The sequence below is a fragment of the Centrocercus urophasianus genome, unplaced genomic scaffold (genome assembly GCF_019232065.1).
Source record: "Centrocercus urophasianus isolate 14NV4802_14NV808 unplaced genomic scaffold, USGS_Curo_1.0 seq_30, whole genome shotgun sequence".
Lineage (NCBI taxonomy): Eukaryota > Metazoa > Chordata > Aves > Galliformes > Phasianidae > Centrocercus > Centrocercus urophasianus.
Window position 1 is genome coordinate 8,172,945 of NW_024884867.1, and position 19,064 is coordinate 8,192,008.

General features: G+C 42.0%; 1 protein-coding gene across 1 annotated transcript in view; it reads left to right on the plus strand.

Annotated features, from left to right (window-relative positions):
* TMEM132B (transmembrane protein 132B) overlaps positions 1-19,064 on the plus strand; it is a 182,019-nt gene that overhangs the window by 75,017 nt on the left and 87,938 nt on the right. The window contains exon 5 of the mRNA XM_042829097.1: positions 1,127-1,267. Within this exon, the coding sequence (XP_042685031.1) occupies positions 1,127-1,267 (141 nt within the window). The remainder of the gene's footprint in view (positions 1-1,126; positions 1,268-19,064) is intronic.

The window sequence follows — 19,064 nt, forward strand, 5'->3', positions numbered from 1 at the left end:
AAAAGACCACCCACTGAGTGCTGAAGTGAGTTTGATCCCGGACCACGAACTCAGCTGCAACTTAAAGGAGATTCTTAATCGAGTGGAGTGAGGGCCGACTGGCCACGAGGCTTTGGGGCCAATCCATCACAACTCACTGTTAAGTAACGCTTCATGTCACAGCAGTTGCCATTTAATTCCACCATACAACTAAGAGGTCCCTCTTGGCCTTGCTTTTAATTAATTAAGTCACAGTAGTGGCGAACGCGGCACGATAGCAGTTGCTTTCAGCCTAATTGTTCTCCAGGCATATTTGCAGCACTCCTGTCGAAATCCCAGGCTTGTTTCTGGAGTCAAGCTGCACAAATGAAGTTCCTGCTATTAAAAGCAGTTTGTTTCCTATTCCTTAGCAATCTGTTCCTAATGCAGAGCCCCGCTGGAGCGTGGACTTTTTTTTTTTGTTCAAGCAAATGGCAAAAAATTGTGATGTTTACCAAGTACTGCATGCTTTTAGTGCTACCTGTGCTTGGGAAGTTAAGGTTTTTCATGTCAACACACTATTTCCATCAGCAAGTTTTGCATACTCCATGTGGTAGATCCCAGTGCAATGGCATCATTATTTCCAGCCTGTGTCCAGGGTTTATCCTAACACATTCCTTCTCTTCTCTTCCCGTGCTGTGGTCTTTGAGCAGCAAAGCACATTTTTGCCATGCAAATTCCCCCTAATATTAAGAGCCACCTCACTCCCAAAGGTTTGCAGGCAGGAGGATCTACTTTATATCACAGTGCTCTGAACCTCCATCTCAGACTGCAGGACAGACGCAACAAATTAAATCAACTTATGCTTAGTCACATCTGTTTCATTTGTATCAAACTGGTGCCACTGAAGCAGAAAGCATTCTTATTCTTCTTTCTACACTGTTCCAGCTGAAAATTAACCACCTTTGCGTATAATGAAACTCATACTTCATCTGTTTAAAATAATTGGGCCTGTTTTATTTTTGAAGCAGGCTGACTTGCAGTTGCAATGTATCAGTCTATTACTAATGCAAGAGGGAATATTTCCTCTTTCATCTCCTCTGTTTACCTCTGTGGATTTATTTGTATGGGGTCTGTAACTAAGGAGATCTCTGTGGTTCTCCAACAGAATTAAGACTGCCCCAGGCGTGAAGATCTTGGACGTCAGAGTCAGCGATGCGGACCAGTGGGGAGTTCAAGAGGAGACTGACAGCGCCAGGACCACTGCCACGATCACCTGTATGCACAATGACCCGGACCCTGAAAGCAGGTAGGCTCCTCTGTGCATTAACTCTTGCTGAAATGCTGATGGAAACTTTTCTGATGAGTACTATTGCTCTTTTAACAGTAGCATTTGCTCCTTCTTGTCTGTGTTGGAAGAACTCTAAGTGCTGTGATTAGAGCTTTGTTCCTTTCGTTTCGCTTCTGAGCTTGAGAAATAGATGGCTGAGTGTAACTAGAGGCAGCCAACTCGTCCTGGCTCACATTTTCTTTTCTTGCACCTTAAGGGCAGCAGAAGTCCCGTTGCCAAAGAGCCAATGGATAAATAAATGGATTAGAATAGAAAAATATGGAGAATAATTGAGAAATAATCGAAATAGGACAATGCTGTCTCTTTTATTTGAAAAGCTGCAGAAGTAATAGCTATTAAGTGTTCTTTATTAATGGTGCAGAACACCTATGAGTATCTGTGAACTGCCTAGTGAATGCTGGGTGCATTTGTTATGGTAATGCTCCCGCCAGCTATATCAAACATAATGAGAAATTTATATTGTTAGTCAGAATTATGTATTTGACAATATAAGCAATTTCTCTTCATTATCGTGCAGTTACTGTACATTTAGAGTACACTGTGCATACATTTAGCATTAAATTGCATCATAATTAGAAAAGCACAAAACTTTTTGTCAAAACTCTGATTTGAGGAGCCTTCTGCACCCATTCTTCCTGAAAGCTCTTTGTTTAGAGCTAGGAGGATTACTGCCAAAGGTTTGGCATGCAAAGTGTAGTTCTGCTCTGTTGAACTTCTGGAGCTGTATTTGGGGAGCAAAGGAGTTCTGGGTACCTGCAGTATGAGTGCTGAGGTGAGAGCTATTTACCTTGGGTTCACTTTTCAGTGACAGAAAGGAAAACTGGTGAATGTGTAAAACAGGCCTTGTGCATGGCAAACTGAAAGCTCCTATTTCTCTTCAGTAAGGATGGAGAGTGGAGGTGACTGAGTGGGATGTGGGCATTTGCTTTGCAAACGCACAAAGCGAGGGGAGGCGGTTCCTATGCGTTTAGTCTCTTAAGTGATGCAGAGTTTTCTGGCATTAAAAGTCACAGAAACACTTTAGTTTGTTACCTGCTTCATGCCTTTCCTGCCCACTGAAAAACAAACAACATCAGCAATAAAGATTTCCCTCTTGTTTCCATTTATCGCAGTTGCAAGTCTGAATTTGTGATGTTGCAAATTGTGGCTGCCTCTCATTCTTTATTTTTTTTGCTGGTGTTCCATGAGCTCCTGCAGTGGTGAAGCAGGGCTCTGGCGGCTAGAATAAGCTTTGTCACCAAATCCTTTGTCTTTCAACTACATTTCCTTACTCTTCCAATGCCTTGGACCCACTGGTGGTGGGAAGCTCATGGTATGGTGGCTTTGGGGTTGGGGGTGCAGCGCTGGCCCCGGTGTGAAATGCTGAGGCAAGAGGAAGACTGAAGATGGTTTGGTGGGACAGAGGAGACTTTCTACCTAATGCAACAGTTTTTTTTTTTTAAGGTTAAAAAAGAACAGGCAAGGTTCTGAAACTTACTGCCTTGTACGTGGTTTCACTAATCCATGGAATTATACCTGTCACAGTAACTTACTTTTTATTAAAACTGATTTTTGCTTTGTATTGAACTGTTAAATTGCACAAAAGCAAGGAATCTCGAGTTAATTAATACTTTGACCCTTTCCTTTGTGAGATTAGTTTTAATATTTTTGGATTAATTAAAGTATGCAAATGGAAACTGCTGAAAGATCGCTTCCAGATTTGCAAATACTGTAGTGCTTAGAGTAAATATTTAGCTTTGATCTTTACTTTAATTTGCCTTTTTGGTCATAGCGGTGGCCCTCTCGTTTCTTTTGGAGAATGTTAAGTGTTTCGTAGGGATTCTGATGCTTTGTGTAAACAAGCAGAGGCTTGAACTTGCTGCTGCTGAGGTCAGTGTGGCAAAACTGCCTGTGAGAAACTCAGGGAGCTTTTTAAGGGCAGTTTATATGTGAGCAGAGGTTTGGTGAAAACGAGAACCATCCTGCCGTGTCTCTGCTGCACTGCTGATGTCTGTCTGTCCACTGCTTGCACTTGGGCTGCTCCCTCCTCCCCAGTGCATGACCCCAGTAAGAGCCTGCAGCATTCCCTGCTGCAAGGAGAACTGCCCTGTTGGGCTGCAATGTGGTGGCAATCCCTTCTCCATTCCCTTCAGCCGCTGTTATCGGTGGGAGCCTTTTCGAACTTGCTTACTTTCCTAATCTTCTCCTTCTCCCCTCTGCAATGTTATCGTTATCATGAGGTTTTCATCTCCGTTTCTCACATTTCCCTACGCAAATTGAGTGTTCATTAAAATGGTTTAAATTAAGACCTTTCCTCCTTTCATGTGGAGTGCATCGTGCCTTTTCTGTGCATTACTTTTAAAAAAAATAATCCTTATCACAATGTTTCAGGCAGTTTACATTATATTCTATTAAAAATCCATTTTGTCCAAGCTTGTCACAATTCACAGATTAAAGCTTTGCAGAGTGTGTTTTGTTAGGAATACATTCATAAATTCACCTCTTTAGTTGTCCCAGAGGCTTGTATTTAAAACCTCTTTTGATAATGTAGTTGAACAAAGGGTATAAAAAGATTTATTTTAAATATACACAAGTATATTGCATGCACCTATTCTGCTCCGTGCAGAGCCTTGCTTTGCCCCCATTGCTGTCATCTCAAAGGAGCTTTTTGGGAGCTCATTCAGCAAGGAGATGGGTTGTCCTCGGTGCTTATTCTGTGCTGGGGGCGGAACTCCATGAATCTCATTGTGGGAGACTTAGTTGGATCAGAAGTTTGTTGCTTCAAAAAGATACAGCTTCTACTTCAAGCACACTCCTGGATGATGCCTGCAGCTGGGAAAAGGTTCATAGGAAAAAACCTTAATGGATTTCTGTGCAGAGTGCAGAGTGCGTTTTGCAAGGAGCAGAGGAAGTCAGGGCTGGCAGGCTTAGAAAAGAATCAGGAGCTCCCAGCTGTCCATGCAGAACAGCTGTATGTGTGAAGGACTGGCATCTTACCCTGTGCAGTAGGGTGACATGTTGAATTATTGCAAGCTGCTGTGCCCCATAACTTTGCAGTGATATCCAGAGGCATGGTATAGCAGGAACTTTGCCTGTGATCCTGCTTGTTTTAGGATTGGGTTATTTCAGACTGCTGGTGTTCTCATTTGAAAGGCCCCACAAAGCAAAATGTTTCATGGTGCTGGGTTTCTACTTTGCTGGAAAGCTGAAGGACGGCACCTTGGTGTGACCTGACCTTTGGCTCACAGGAACGAGGCGGACAGACTCAAAAGTTGAGGCTGAGAAGTGGCCGCTCTCCTTTGGAAGGGAGTATAAGAGACGTCGTTCTCCTCACTCAGGAAAACTGTCATTATATTTTATTGGATTATTAGCTGAGGGGGAATCTAATTCCATGTCAAAGTAGTCCTTTAATCAGAAAGGTTGTATTTAAGCTAACTGGCGAAGTTACTGAAATTGATTTCACCTGCAGGCTGAGCATAAAGTGACCAAACCTGTTCTTCTCACTCAGGGGTTATTTTATCTCCGTGTCAATAATGCAGCTTCCATCTCTCAGAATATCCATCACTGCATAAATTAAACTTGCGTGAGGGACGCTCAGAAGGCAGAAATAGGGAAGCTGGAAGCTTCAGAGGTTTCTTTAAGTTTCTGTCAGAACTATTTGTTCTGCTGCATGGACAATTTATATCTTTTTTAATTGATGCAGACCAACTCAGCTGTTCGGCATTTGACATTATCTATCTTCAAACTTGAATAAAAAATTAATATTCTGCAATGATATTCCATTTCTCTGCCATTTTAAAAGGTGTTCAAAGAATTCAAATAATTTAAATGACTTTAAAAAATTATAACCATAGCGTGTGCTATGTATCTTTGTACATATGTATCTTTAAATCAGGGAAAGCAGTTATTTCATGTATTTATAGGTATGCAAATAGAGCCCGCTCTTTTGAAATAATTCACTTCTTTTTTTTGCACTTGGGAATGCCCTTTGAACTTGAAATCTCAGGAGAAAAAAAAAAAAAGAAAAAAAAGATGTGAAATTGGCTGTCAGTTAAGATATGGGCATGTATTTATTTAAAGTAAATCTGTGTTATTGGAGCTGATGAACTGAGCAAAAATATTGTATCGTTTGGTTTTGTTTTTAAAGCTTGGCCCTGGACCGAGGTAGGAGAGGCAGAAAGAGTGTGAGCTCCTGTCCTTGGGCACTGCATCCATCACAGCAGCCTTGGGTCTTTGAGAAAGGAAGGTTTTGCTTGAAAAGGAAAAGAGGAGGTGAAGGTGTGGGCAGAAGTCACAGACTGTGCGGTGCAGTGTACTGCCTTGGGTGTTCCTCTGCTATTCTTATGCACTTGCTGCTTTGCTTAGGTCAGAAGTGTCATGGGCAAAGAAATGTGCTTTGAATGTGGAGTGAGGGTGGCCTGTAGATCCTGTAGGAGTTCATTCTCTGGCCTTGGCCAGACCCCAAGACTGCACTGTCTCTTGAGCCATTGATGAAGAGAATTTTTATCTTCAACGTACTGGTTTTAAGGTTGCGACCTCTATTATGAGTGATGGAGTCTGCTCTGCTTTGTGTAAAGAGTGTTCCACTGAGAAGCATCCACACACATTTTCAAACACAAATGACTCAATGGTGTCACACAGAAAACCCGATAAGAAGAATTTTAACTAACCTTTATTCTTTACATGTGTGCCTTTTTGTATGAAAGAATCCAAGCAGGCTTGGAAATGTTTCACTGAGATAAAAGCGCTGACACCTCGCAGTAGCTTAAAGAGGACATAAAAAATAATAGACAATTAACAGCAGTAGGAAGGACCACTTAGTGTAGAAAGCTGCAGTTTTAGGATCAAATGGAAATGTATCATTTCAGGAGAATATTTTCTTTTTTTTTTCTTCTTCTTCTTTTCGTTCAAGGCTAAGAACAATGAAATTGTCTGTCCATCTCCTGTTGGGAGCCTAATAGCCTGATAACCACATGATTCCTCTCCTGGCCAGCCGGCTTTTTCAGATGGCTGTTTCTTCCTCTATCTTAGTTAAACTCACTGCTGCTCTGGTAAAGTCCCCAGAAGAGACGGGTCAGAGGGATTACTTACTGCTAGTCTGGATAATTGCTTCTTTACTGTGGTTCATGCATCCAAGAAAGTAGTGGCTCTTCTTAAGGCAGCCGTGCTGTGCTGGTGCAGTACTTTTATTATGGCCCAAGGAAATCTTTTTGAACAAATGCATCTTTGATAACTGGAAAAACCCGTCGAGCAGTACAGCAAGGGATTTTGACAGTTGTCTGGAAAATCTGGAAAGTGGGAAACTTCTTTTTGGAAGAACTCAACAGTATTCACCTGTATTCAGTGGTTTAAGATGACGTGGTACAGGGGCTTGAAAATGATGTGGAAGACTCGATAGGTCACAGCTGTGTCTGAGGCTTAAGGCTTTTTTTAGTCTGTTTCCTCGTTCTAGAAGTGGTTTGACAGACAAACACTGAGCTTTTAATTTCGGCCCTTTCAATTTTGATCTCCATATATGTATATTGGCAGTTCAGAAGGTGTAAGCCAATGGAAGCCATTTCTTAATACGTGTCTTTGATTTTTGTATATTATCTGGGTTAAATAGCAAAAAATATATATGTATGTGCAACTCAATGATACTTTGGTTTTCTCAGTTCAACAACAAATATACCAAGTGGCTTCAATAACCTCTTCACCCATGTGTTCCACAAAACCTGATTCAGTGCATATTTTGAGTGATATTTCCTCTGAAAGATGAGCCTAATCATTCTGAAATGAGTCTTGTTTTTGAATTTGACCTAATTAACTTCATTTTGGGTATATCATTCCTAGATGCAAATCTTAATGTAACAGTTGGGAAAGTTTAATTTCAGGGTAGGATAGTCTGCATAATTAGGGCTGAGAGAATATAGCAGGAAGGCTGGGAGCAAATACCTAATGCATGCTGATGAGTGAATGACTTCAAATTGTTATTCATCCGTTGGTGCTTGCATGGCTTTTCCATATTAGTTGCCAAAGGGAGTATGACATAGTCAAGAGTCAGTGGGCTTCTCTGAGGCTCTGCCAGTCTGTTTGTTTTCATGGTTGTTTGAATTACTGCATGTGAGTTACCACAGAAGGTCCATCCTTGCTGATAGGAAAGTTTCAGTGAGCTTAGTGGAGAGGGATGGAGAACACATGGTCGAAACCATTACCCACAAACGTGACCTGGTTCTTCTGTAAATATTGTACTTAGGCACATACTCCCAGTAATACAACCTGTTCTTCTGGCAAACTGAAGTCTAGATTCAGAAGAGTGCCACTTAAGTAACTGCTTGCTCTTAAGTACCTAACTTGGTTCTGTTGATGCCTGTTACAGTGATAAAGGAGCTACTTGGAGTCAGCAATTAGGGAGAGCTCTGTGTGGAAAATACAGGTCTTGATGGTAAGACACACTATGTATAATAAGAGGCATTAGTGTGTCACACCTGAAAATATTGTTGAAATTGGAAATTGAACTCTTCTGTCGCACAGAAATGTTCCTGAGCATATTAGAAATGTTATTAAGGGATTTATTTTTGGCAACTGTACACAGAGATTTAAGAGCCATAATTGGATTGTTCCTTGATATAATAGGACTGGAAAAAATTACTGAATGTGTATGAAATTGGAGAGCTGGTATGTGTGGCATGTTTAATTCGCACCTTTCCGGCTTACGAGCTTGACTTGTAGCAGAGCCTCCTGCACACATAGGAATTCCATGCAGTGTGTGTTGACTTGCTTACTTAACAGCCAGTGCATGAAAGTACCAAAGCTAACAACTCATTTATTAGGCGTCTGGCCAAAAATTGAACTCATTTTATTGTTAGGAGGTGATGTTGCTAGGCAACTATTTAAGTACTGGCAAATATTAAGTTTGTTACTTTGATTTATTTGAATCATCCGTGCCAAATAAATTATATAATATCCCAGCATTAAGTTTGCATGAATTAGTTCTTGCTTTAGTTTGAATTTTTCAGTCATTTTCCCATTGATATTCCTCACCCATGTTTATAACTTGAAAAGATTATTTTTGAAACCCACAATGTAACTCTTGCAAAAAGAGAAAGTAAGCTGAGTGTCAGTGTATGATTTTTTATTTTTTAATCAAACCTCAGTGTTTTGTTTGAGGAGAACATGAAACCAGATGAAAGCTAAGAGCCCTTGAACGTTCACCGGTGCGATGAATCTGTAAATGAAGACTTGTCACTGTTGCAAATCCCCTGGTCCTCTGAGGTAACCGCAGAGGTGATGCAGCTCTTTGGGTTGGCATCACCCACCCAAATAGAGTGCTTCAACTCTTTAAAAAAGGGTGTGCTCAGCATTGTGCCATCAAAAAGAAATTTAGGTTGTTCTCTTAGGATTTTTTAGTGTGGAGTTTTGACTCCAGAAGTTATCGGTCTGAGCGGTGAGCGGGCAGCAGAGGTATTTTTGCTCTCCCTGCTGGGCAGTTTTCAGCCATGCTGCTTTTCTACATCTGACTGGTGGATCTTTTTGTTAGATAAGCACTCTTCTTAATGGTGTACTCTTTAATTTCTCTGCTGACAGGAGTAGGAAATAAGTTACTCCTCTTTTAAAAAGAGTGATTTAAGTAGGGAATAATGAATGCAAAATGCTGTCATTAAAAATCAGTAGATAATCTGATGGATCATCTGTCACTCCCGAGCCTTGCCATAAAAAAAAGTAGATAATAATTTTTAAGAAGAAAATAAAAATGTTCAGGATGAGTATGGGACATATTGACTGCGACTGCTTTAATAATGAAAACTGTTTTTTAATTAATGAGCAACACCTTGAGACTTTTGCCCTAGAAACACGCTCTAGAAGAGAATTTCCTTCCAGAGCCTTTCAGAAAGGGTCTACCATGAGAGCTGGGGTATTTTAGAATTCTGCAGTCCTTTGAAATTCACACAGCAAAGAGCAGATGTCTATGCTGGTTTGCACACCTTGATTTCACTTTTTTGTATCATTTTTGAGGGGTTGCTGATCTCCTTTGAAATCCAGTAATTGGATAGTTGCTCTGTGTTCAGCTGGACTAAGGGTTGCTTGGTGTTCAGTGATGTTGGAAATTTGCCACTTCCTCCCTTATTCAGCTGAATAAATGTCATCCACATCACAGCACGTGAGGGATCAGAGCATGGGTGGCAGTTCTTGGATGGATGCAGAAACTGCCCTTTTCTTTTATAGAGGTTTGACACCGTAGCAGAATGGGTCAAGCACAGCACCGCAGCTCCCTCCTGTTTCCCAGTGTATAATTCACTCAACTTTTCTAATATTCAGGTTTTAAGCACGCTGTTGCCCTAGGCCAGGTGAACTTCTGTGTGTTCCAAAAGATCCCTAGTGGAGGAACTAAAAAAACACATCATATGTAGGAGCTGAAAGTACCAGCGGACTTGCATTGGTTTGGAGGTGCTCAGCCATTTGTGTGTTTATCCTTAGCACAAATTCTTAAAGGCACTGGAGCTCCATTCCTTGTGGTTTACAGTACAAATTCTCTACTTTTTAAAAATATAGTAAGTATTGTAACAAGCTGGAGAACCGGGTGGCCGGGGGCAGGATTTCATTCAACTAGTTGAATGGAATAAGGAGTTGACCACCTGCAGTGGGACAATTTGCGCTCATGCCTCATGATCCAGTGAATTCCTGGAGCTTTTGGTTGGGCTGTCAGTTAGTCCTCACTTATATTCACCTCTTCTGATGAGAGGATGTCTGCTGGACTTCTTCCCTCTGCAGAGATCAGCAGAACTGAGGTGGCGATGTGAGCTGTAGTGCTGCTGCAGCCATGATGGAACGACAGTCTGCTGCACACTGCAAGTGTGCTTCTGCGTTCCTGCCATGAGTTGTTGATTCTCATATCTTTCAGTTCTGTACATCAGGAACTTTTTAACAAAGCGTGTTAATGCACAAAAGCCCAAATTTAAGCTTTATCCTGTTATTTTTTTGCAGTAAGACCTCACGCTTAAATACAGAAATAAAATGTTTTCGGCATGCATGACCTTCCTTAATGACACCTGTCTCCCTATTTCAAATAAAATTCATTTCAAATGTTTCCATACCCTAAACTGTAGGATATCTCTGTGACAGAGGTAGAATGTGAATCCTAAATTGAACTTGGAGCTCTCTGTGATGAAATGAATGCTAAATGCATGTTTATTTGTAGTCCTGCCTGTTACATTTTTCTTTGTCAGCACGAGCCTTATTCCTCCAAATATATTACTGAATGAGGGAAAGAAACTACTCCTTTATCTGCAAGTGCTGATGCCTGTAATCCATCGGTTCATTTTCTGTGCTATTTTCTTTGTGTGGTTCTTCTCCAGCTTATGTAGCACAGAAAAACTTAATTGCTCAAGTCTGATGTACTTTTCTATTCCAGGCAACAGTGTAGGTTGCTAAACTATTATGTGGGAGATGCCTTCTGGAATATGAAGTGTGTGCTGCAGTTGGGATATGGCAGGGTTAGGGCCTGCTCTAGGAAGAACATTTTAATTAGAGTTTTGGATATCTTCTGTGGAGCTGCCAATGCACTTTTCATCTGATGAGGCGAGGAAAGACCCATTTCCCTTCATAGCTGCTTTCTATGTTTTGCCTTTGAAAGTTTTGTTCAGTTGTCAGCATTGCAAATAATATGCTTGGTGCTGGATTGGTGTAATACTGGAGTCAAAACGCGCCCCAAAAGACTGGGGCAGATCACTCATTTGTACACACTGTACCCGACTTAATCGTCTTTTAGATGGCTTTAATTGGGTCTCTGGATGAAAATCTAAGTTCACTTCTGGTCAAAATGGTGTCTTGTATAACAATGGCTGTTCAGAAACCAAAGTGTTGGGGAGTTGATCAGGATTGAATGGGTCCATGGTCTGCACCTGACCTTGGGCCAGTGGTTGAACTCCTCTCTAAGTTCTCGAAGTGCTGTGGAGGAATCAATTGTGATGCATAGCCTTATTAAGTAGTATTGGTGATGCATATTGACAAGTCTTGCAGTTTTTATCGTGTATCCTCAAATGCTTATTCAGTAAGTCACAGACTCCTGGTGTGATTTAATAAAAGAATTCATCTCGAATCTAAAGACAAAAGCAAGATTCTTCTCGTTATGAAAAAATTATGAAAATTTCATGAGATTCAAAAGACAAGAAAGCAAAGAGAGTACACTGAAAAAAACTCCTTAGGATGAGTTAATGAATGTGCAGGGGATTTTTGCACATTGGTGATGCTGAGGAGGGCTCTTGCATTAGCCCAGCTGGACTGCATGCTGTGGTAGGGCAGGCTTCCACATGGTCAGCCCTAAGTCATCTGTCTTCTGCTAGTGATTTGATTTCTTGTCTCGACAATTAGTGATGGAGCAGTCAGTAATTGTAAGATGAACATGGTCAGTCTACTTGCTAATACACCGTGAACACAAACACTGGAAGTTCTGAGGATCCCTGCACTGCTAATTAGTATTTCTGTGGTTTCACTAATCACTTGAACTGGGAACTTGGCCAAAACTAACAGAAGAGACTTCCAGTACAATAAATTGTTTTAATTTTGGTGATGTGATCTTATGCATGGCTCAGTGTTTCTGAAGGCAAGAGTAGAATAAAATCTCATTTTGCATGATAACATATGCAAATCAGAACTTTTTGGTCCCAGTTGAAGCTCTGCTTCTATTGACAGGGTGCTAGCAAAATGCTGTTAAGAATAAAAAGCCACTAAAACTTTATTTTGCTGATAGTATTTCATTATTGCTTTGTAAGCTACCTTATCCATAGGGCAAAATCTGCCGAAGAGATAAGATCCCATAACTTCTGTTTGCTTGCATCGTTCTCTTTGTGATTTATACAGTGCCATAGATGTTCATGGCGTTTTGCAGACATATAAAAGATTGACATGTTCCTGCCTCAAAGAACGTAAAAATTCTGCAGTTTAGCAGCAGTCAGCAGTTCCTCCTATCTGAATTTTACTTTTAACGGCACTGTATAAAATCACTATTACACAGTCACCAAATGAAATAGCATTTTATTTTTAGTTACAAATGTATTTTCCTCCCCCTGATTTTTTGCTAAAGGTTCCACTCTGTCTAGATGAGGGGCTGCCTGAGGTTGGGACAGAAGCAGTGCAGAGCAGCCCCCCATGCTCTGCCCATGGACAATTACCTGTAGCAGTGTCCCCATTACTGATGGTAAGGGACCATATAGCACTGAATGTGGCAGGGACATTTACGTTATGGGCTCTGCTGAGGAGGGGAAGATTCATAGCTCTTTCCACATCTCCTTTCGCATCAGGAGCCAAACTGCATTCCGTGGCAATGACTCCTGGCCATCCCTGCTTTACGCGAGGTTTGAACTAGTGACCAGCAATTAAACGCTCTGTATCCCGTTATCAACTTCTTGATCCTCTCAGCAGGCACTTCATGCTGTTAGCAAGAGGCTTGGGGTGATTTCTAGAGCTCTTAACAGAGGTCAATCGAGTAATTCATTACCGACTACCCTGAAAATCTTTCCATTAAAGTTTAAGGGTCAAGGTGAGTAAAATATTTGAAGTGGGTAATACTTATGTCCCTATCTGGAAGAGAATACATTCACCTGCTCAACTCTTTAAGTACATATGAAACCGTTTCCCATCATTGATTTGCAACAACTGAATGTTGTTTTATTACCAGCATTTTTAGTGTCATCTTTCTACTTGACACGTCTTTGCAGTCTGCATCATAACTGTATAGTAATTATACGTGCAATTTTAGGATTTCTAGGCAGTTGTATAAAGTGAAATCCATCTATATCCTGCCCAAGTAATTTAATGGAATTACACGTATAAACATAACATTAAAAGCAATTTTCTGAGACTTGTGATTACACTGATTTTGTTTGTCACACACCTGCATGTTCCTGATCTGCCACATTCTGTCACTCACAGTAAACTCCATCCCAAAGCACAGTGTGACAGATGATAGTGAATGTGATACATCATAATTTTTGAAAATGGTGATACTTGGGAAAATCTTAGTTTCACCCTGTTAAATGCTTTGAAAAGAAATTATGTTGAAAATAAGTAAGATTCTGGGTGTTCTAAGCATAACAGATTCTCTTGAATTTTACAAATTCTTTTGATGAATTATGGGAAGGGAAGAGTGTCTTTGATTCTTCTGCCAGCCAAAGGTGGGTGCAGCACCTTTCCTGATGGACAGACAGGTTTTGATTCTTTGATTGCTGTGGGAGGATGGTGCATGGGTATGGGGTTGGCCAAGCATCAGCTCCCAGTGCCTCAACAGCACTCTGTGTTTGCCTTGCTCTGGTTTGCTCTCATTGTGTTTCTGTGTTGTTCACCATCTCTGATTGCCTGCAGTGGGTAATCATGCTCTGGTATCAGCTGTTGTGTTTTGCTGGGTAGCCACCTTCATTTGAGGTTTTTATCTTTATCAGTGCAGAGTGTCTAATCTCTTTATCTGCAGTTAGGGGACCCACCATGGGCAGGACGTGGTTTTCACCCTGTGCATACTATGCCTCCTGGTGGCAACTCCACGTTGCCCAGCTCGTGTCCTTAATGAAGGAGGCAAGAGTAGACCCTGGTGCCCTAAGAAAAGGGATGGGGAATTTGGGAGGAAAGCACCAAGGCGTTCACACATGGCTGGGTGGCACCTCCCAGCATCACCCAGGGTGCTTGGCCATGGTGGGAACCAGATCAGGGTCTCTCTGACGTGCACAAATGTTTTACCAGCTGTGCTGTAAACTGCAGGGATTGTGGGAATTTCAGTCGCATGCTCTGCTGGGGGCAGCTAATATCCTTCCTGACTAAGAACATCGCCTAGAGGGACCATTCTGTGTGTAACACTCTGGTAGAGAAAGTGGTACCAGGCGCCGAGCAAGACGGGTAGGAGACTAATGTGTTCTGTGTTAAATGGTGTCTTGGGTTTTGCTGGGTCCCTATTCATAAAACACAACAAAGTGGCGACAAGGATAAACCTTGTCAGCTAGAGGAGCTGCTGGGAATACCAGAGAGTACTTAGTGACTTAAACAAATCAAATTTTGAAATCCTCCCTTCCAAAGGAAAGCACAGAGAGGATTTAAGTAGAGTGAACAAGCGTATTTGCAGCGAAATGGCAGCATGTCTGAGGCGGTGGGGAGAGGATGCTGTAGGATGAGTGTGGCCATCTTGAGCAGCACCACGGGGCCTGGGCCATTGCTGGGCCCTCAGTCCACCTCCTGGCAGTGACAGACGGGAGTAGGCTCTTTCCAAAAGTGTTTTGGGTGGCAAGACCCCTCCTGCTTGCTGTTGGTTCCTGCTGCAAGGAGTTAACCGTACCTTGGTTGCTGATACCCTATTTGGGTCTGGGAAGATTCCTTTTTAATTGTAATTAGGCTGTCCTTGTGTTCATGGCTTGTTTCCACATGGGAATTGTTCCCGACAGAAGCTGTTCCAGGAGTTTGGCTGCCAGCCTGGTGCTGGGCTGCAGCTCGCTGCTGAGCCAGATGCTCCCTCTGAGGCTCTGGCCAAGTCTCTTAGACTCTTTGTGCCTCAGTTTCTAATCATAAAATGCAAATATGAACATCTACCTGTCTTACAAGGGACTTAGCTACAGAAATCAGGGTATTAAGTGCTCTTCGAGAGTGCTGTGGGGAATGGCGTGAGTTCTTCAGACAGGCAGGCAGCAACACCCGTGGGTTTGAGTCTGGTTTGGCCTGTTTTCTTAGCTGAGGAAAATGAATGCACTAGTTACAGAGCTTCTGTAGCAAGAGGAATGATCAAGAGAAGGCTGTAAACTCTATGCTCTCCTGCATAAGCATGTCAGCGAAATTCCTTGGGCTTTTCAGAAGTACTTAACACTCACTGAAGTTTGCAGTCATATAACAGACGATCCCAAGAAACCTCTATTTGTGTCTACTACCACTGCTCCCCTCAGGGGACTTGACCCAAGAGCCTCTCCATCCTCTTTGGTGGCCATTGGCTAGTCCAGCAAAGGCTGGTTGCTGCTGTCATCATGCTGTACAGGTAGAATATGTGATGTGCATGTTGGGACGCTGAAAGACAGAGATGGGACCTTTTTCTAATGGGACACGATGGTGCATTGTTGCTTGTGCATCACCAAGTACGTCAGAGCTGAGCTGAAAGTCAATTTTTATCTTGCTTTACCTGTTTCTTTCCTTCTTTTCTTTTCCTCTGAACTATTACATTGTATTCCCTAAGGGTAGGATAGGGCCTGTGCTCTATTACATGGAAACTTATTGAAAACTTGTGGAAAATTATGTTCCTTTTCACAGTTCTCTACTATTGTATTAACTTGTTCAAAGAGCTCCAGCAGGTTACTGAGTTCTCTCCAGCAGGGACTCTGCTGCCTCAAGCCTTTGCTGTGAATCTCACCTTAATTAGATCCTTCATCCCTTTCTCAAGAACAGATGGGAGGCTCAGGGCTCTGAAATATTTGGGGTCTCCTGAGAGGCCTGAGGAGTGGTCCTCCATGGTGTGTACCCCCTCACAAGTACAACCATCAATACCAGTCTCCCCTTTGAGGCTCACTGGGCTGGTCCAGCATGGATACCCTTCCTACTGCCTGTGGTGTGCTGCAGGCTCGGGTTGACCTTAGAGGCTCCCCACTGTCCTAGTTTCAGCTGGGATGGAGGTAATTTTTTTCTCTGTGGTGTCTGAGATGGTGCTATGTTTTGGCTTTAGGAGAAAAGCGACGTTGATGGGTACTATAAGATTTTTCTTGTCATGCATACAGTAGTCACCACTATTCAGTGGTGCTCACGCCTCATCTTCTGATCTTAATATCTACTAAGACAGAGGCATCCATCACCTCTCTCACTGCTTCAGCATTCACTAGTCAGCGGCTTATGCAATTGATAGAGAGCTTTGTACCTTTCTGCCTTGTGCTAGATGTTTCCAAGCTGATGAATGGGTGCCAGAAAAAAGCACTAAAACATGGCCTATTGAAAACCCTATAGGCCAGTTCATAACCTACGTTATGGATGAGAAATCTGGTCACCACTGGATTGCATGTGTTGGTTTTTTTTTTTTTAACATGCTTCCTTGAAACAGCATTTTTTCTGCCAGAAGCTCACAGCAAGACATGTCCCTGCCATGTGTCTGAGAACTAACCTGGTACAGCACAGGTGATCAAAGGAGGTTGTTGACAGTGGAAGGAGACTGAACCACAGGAAATTGAGCCCTCTTTCTCCTGGGTACTCTAAAGAAGATGTATTGCTGTGTGTTTGTGGTGACTTACATTTTTTGTCACTATTGTAACCTGTTCACTTTCTTGGCTTGTCAGCCAAATACGTGCTAGCCAGCAGTCTTCCCTGTCTTTGGATCAATACCTGCTAGTAGCAGTAGTTTTTCCAATAGAAAATGTGACATATAGCTTTGTTTGCTTCCTTCATTCCTTCCTTTGCCAGTCTAAGCCTTTGGTTCAGCTCCGTGTATGCCAAAGGGGCTTTACAAGTGAAGCACCTGCATGCTTGGAGTTTAGTCTGAAACAGGACTTGGCAACCTTCATTTGGAAACGGGGGAGGCTGAACTGAGCCTCTGAAGGCTGGATATGTAAAGGATGAAGAAACAGCCCCAGGTGAAAACCCTTGTAGAAGGTTTCTGTTCTGTTTGCTGGGCCTTGGAATACATACAAACCCATTAAAATGAGACCATAAAACAAGCCATGGGCTTTGGTGTATGTGCAAGTTTGGCAAGATGCAAAGCAAAGAGCAGAAAGATTTAAAACAAGTATCCTCTGAAATTATAGTTTCGAACAGGGAGCTCCAGGCCAATCGATGAGAGTCTGCTTTTGTTATGGTCACAAAAATCACAAGTCTGACTCATGCTGTTACAGTGATGCACAGTGTTGTCAAGGTAATGGATTCAGGCTCTTGGCATATACAGGAAAGGGGGGGGAGGGTGGAAAAGGCAAGGAAGTATTCTGCAGACCTATAGGAACGAGTTTTTTGGATTAAGGATTAAGGATTTTTTTATTTTTTTATTTGTACAGCAGTGATGGAGAATGCCCAGTTTTTGTTGTAGAAGCGAGTTTAAAGCCCTGGCCTATTGCTGCTGTCACACACATCACCCATGGGAATGCTGTTCTTTTCCTGACGTAGCAGGGTTTGTGAACTTTTGCTGCTTTACCTCCCCTGGCTGGCACCCAAGAACCTTCCGTCCATCAGGTTTAAGTGGAAACAAGAGAGAGGGAGAGGGCAGAGGTGTTGGGAACGTGACTCCTGCTTCACTTCCTTAGGAAAAGAGCTTGGTTCTAACGGAGCTGTTGAATTAGCAGAATTCCTAAGAGACTGAGGTAAGCAGGAAGTTCTGAGGACCGTGGTTGTAATCCATCAAGACCTTTTTTTCTTTTTCCCCTTCCTTTTCCCACCTCCTTTTTTCCTTTTTTTCTTCATCTTTTTTTTTTTTCTTCTTATTCTCCTGTTTCTTTTTTGCCTTCTTCCTCTTTCTTTCTGTTCTCATTTCTTCTCTTTGTTTTCATGGTAGAAGCAACATTTTAAAGCATTATTTAAAGACAGACTTGACAGAATCAGCCAAAAAGGCAAGAGAAGTGGGATTTCTGTTGTCAAAACTTTGCAATCCAGTCTGCTTGCTTAGTTGTACTTTGATAGAGAGAGAAACTGACAGAAAAAAAAAAAAAGAAAAAAAGAAAAAAGAAAGCAACCAACTTTTAAAAGCTATCAAGATGAGGGATTGCTGCCTATAAAGCTCTATAAGACAAATCCTTCCATAAATAACTCTTTGTCGTTCTTTCACTGGCTTAAATGAAATCAGAAATGGGCAGCAAAAGAGAAATATCGCCCTTACTGAGGTATTCTGATTTGTAAGGACCGCTAATGCAAAGGGCATGGTAAGCATGTGAACAATGCACTGCAACTGTGCACTGCAAGGAGCTGACACACAACCACGGCTGGCACAGAGCTGACAAATGGCATGATGCAGGGCAGTTGCCTGTGGAACCTTCTGAACAGGCCGAATCATTCAGGTCTTTCAGTAGGGCACCTACAGCCTTACTTAGTTGTTTCCTGTGTGTTGACTCTCTGAGTCAATATAGAGTGTATTGCACTAATTAGCAGTGGCAATATTTTATCCTCCAAATGACAACACACAGTGAAGTTGGCTTAGACATGCGGCAAATCAGTGCGGCTAAATAAAGTGCTGCTTAAAAATAATGTGGTGGGTAGGCATTTAAACACCACAGTCTAATGGTTAGATCCAGCAGTGATTCTTTTGTTTCTGTAAATTAAATACCAACCAGAATAGCAAAAGGAAAAGGCTGAGAAGACCATAAGAAACATGGTAAAGGTATTAAAAGAGTGCACTACTCTCAGAGGCAAAATTTTGGTGTTCAGGAGTCACTCGAGGTGTATCTCACAACTCACACTGTTTTCTTTCCAGTAATGCTCAGTACAGTGAGGATGCTATTGATTTAAACTGGGGAGGAAGCACATTGTTATCTCTTGTCCTGGGCAAGTATGCACAAACTCCTGATTTAAATGCTAGTGGATCTGAGGAGTGTCTCAGAGCAAAACCAAGTCTTGGGGAAATAATCTTTTCCTTCCCTTTTCCTTCCCTGGATGCTTGTATTTCATCACCTGTACTATGATGAAACGTGATATGTAAGTCACAGGCTTTCCAAGAAAATAGAATAATAAATTCGTGCTTCTGCACAAGAGCTTTTTCCTGATTCATCCTGAGCACAGAGAGCGTTGTGATGAGTATTCTCTGGCTCTTGGGTATAAGGGACAGTGGGGATGGCCGAAGCAAAGGAATAAAGCACTTCTCTGCTTTGCAGCA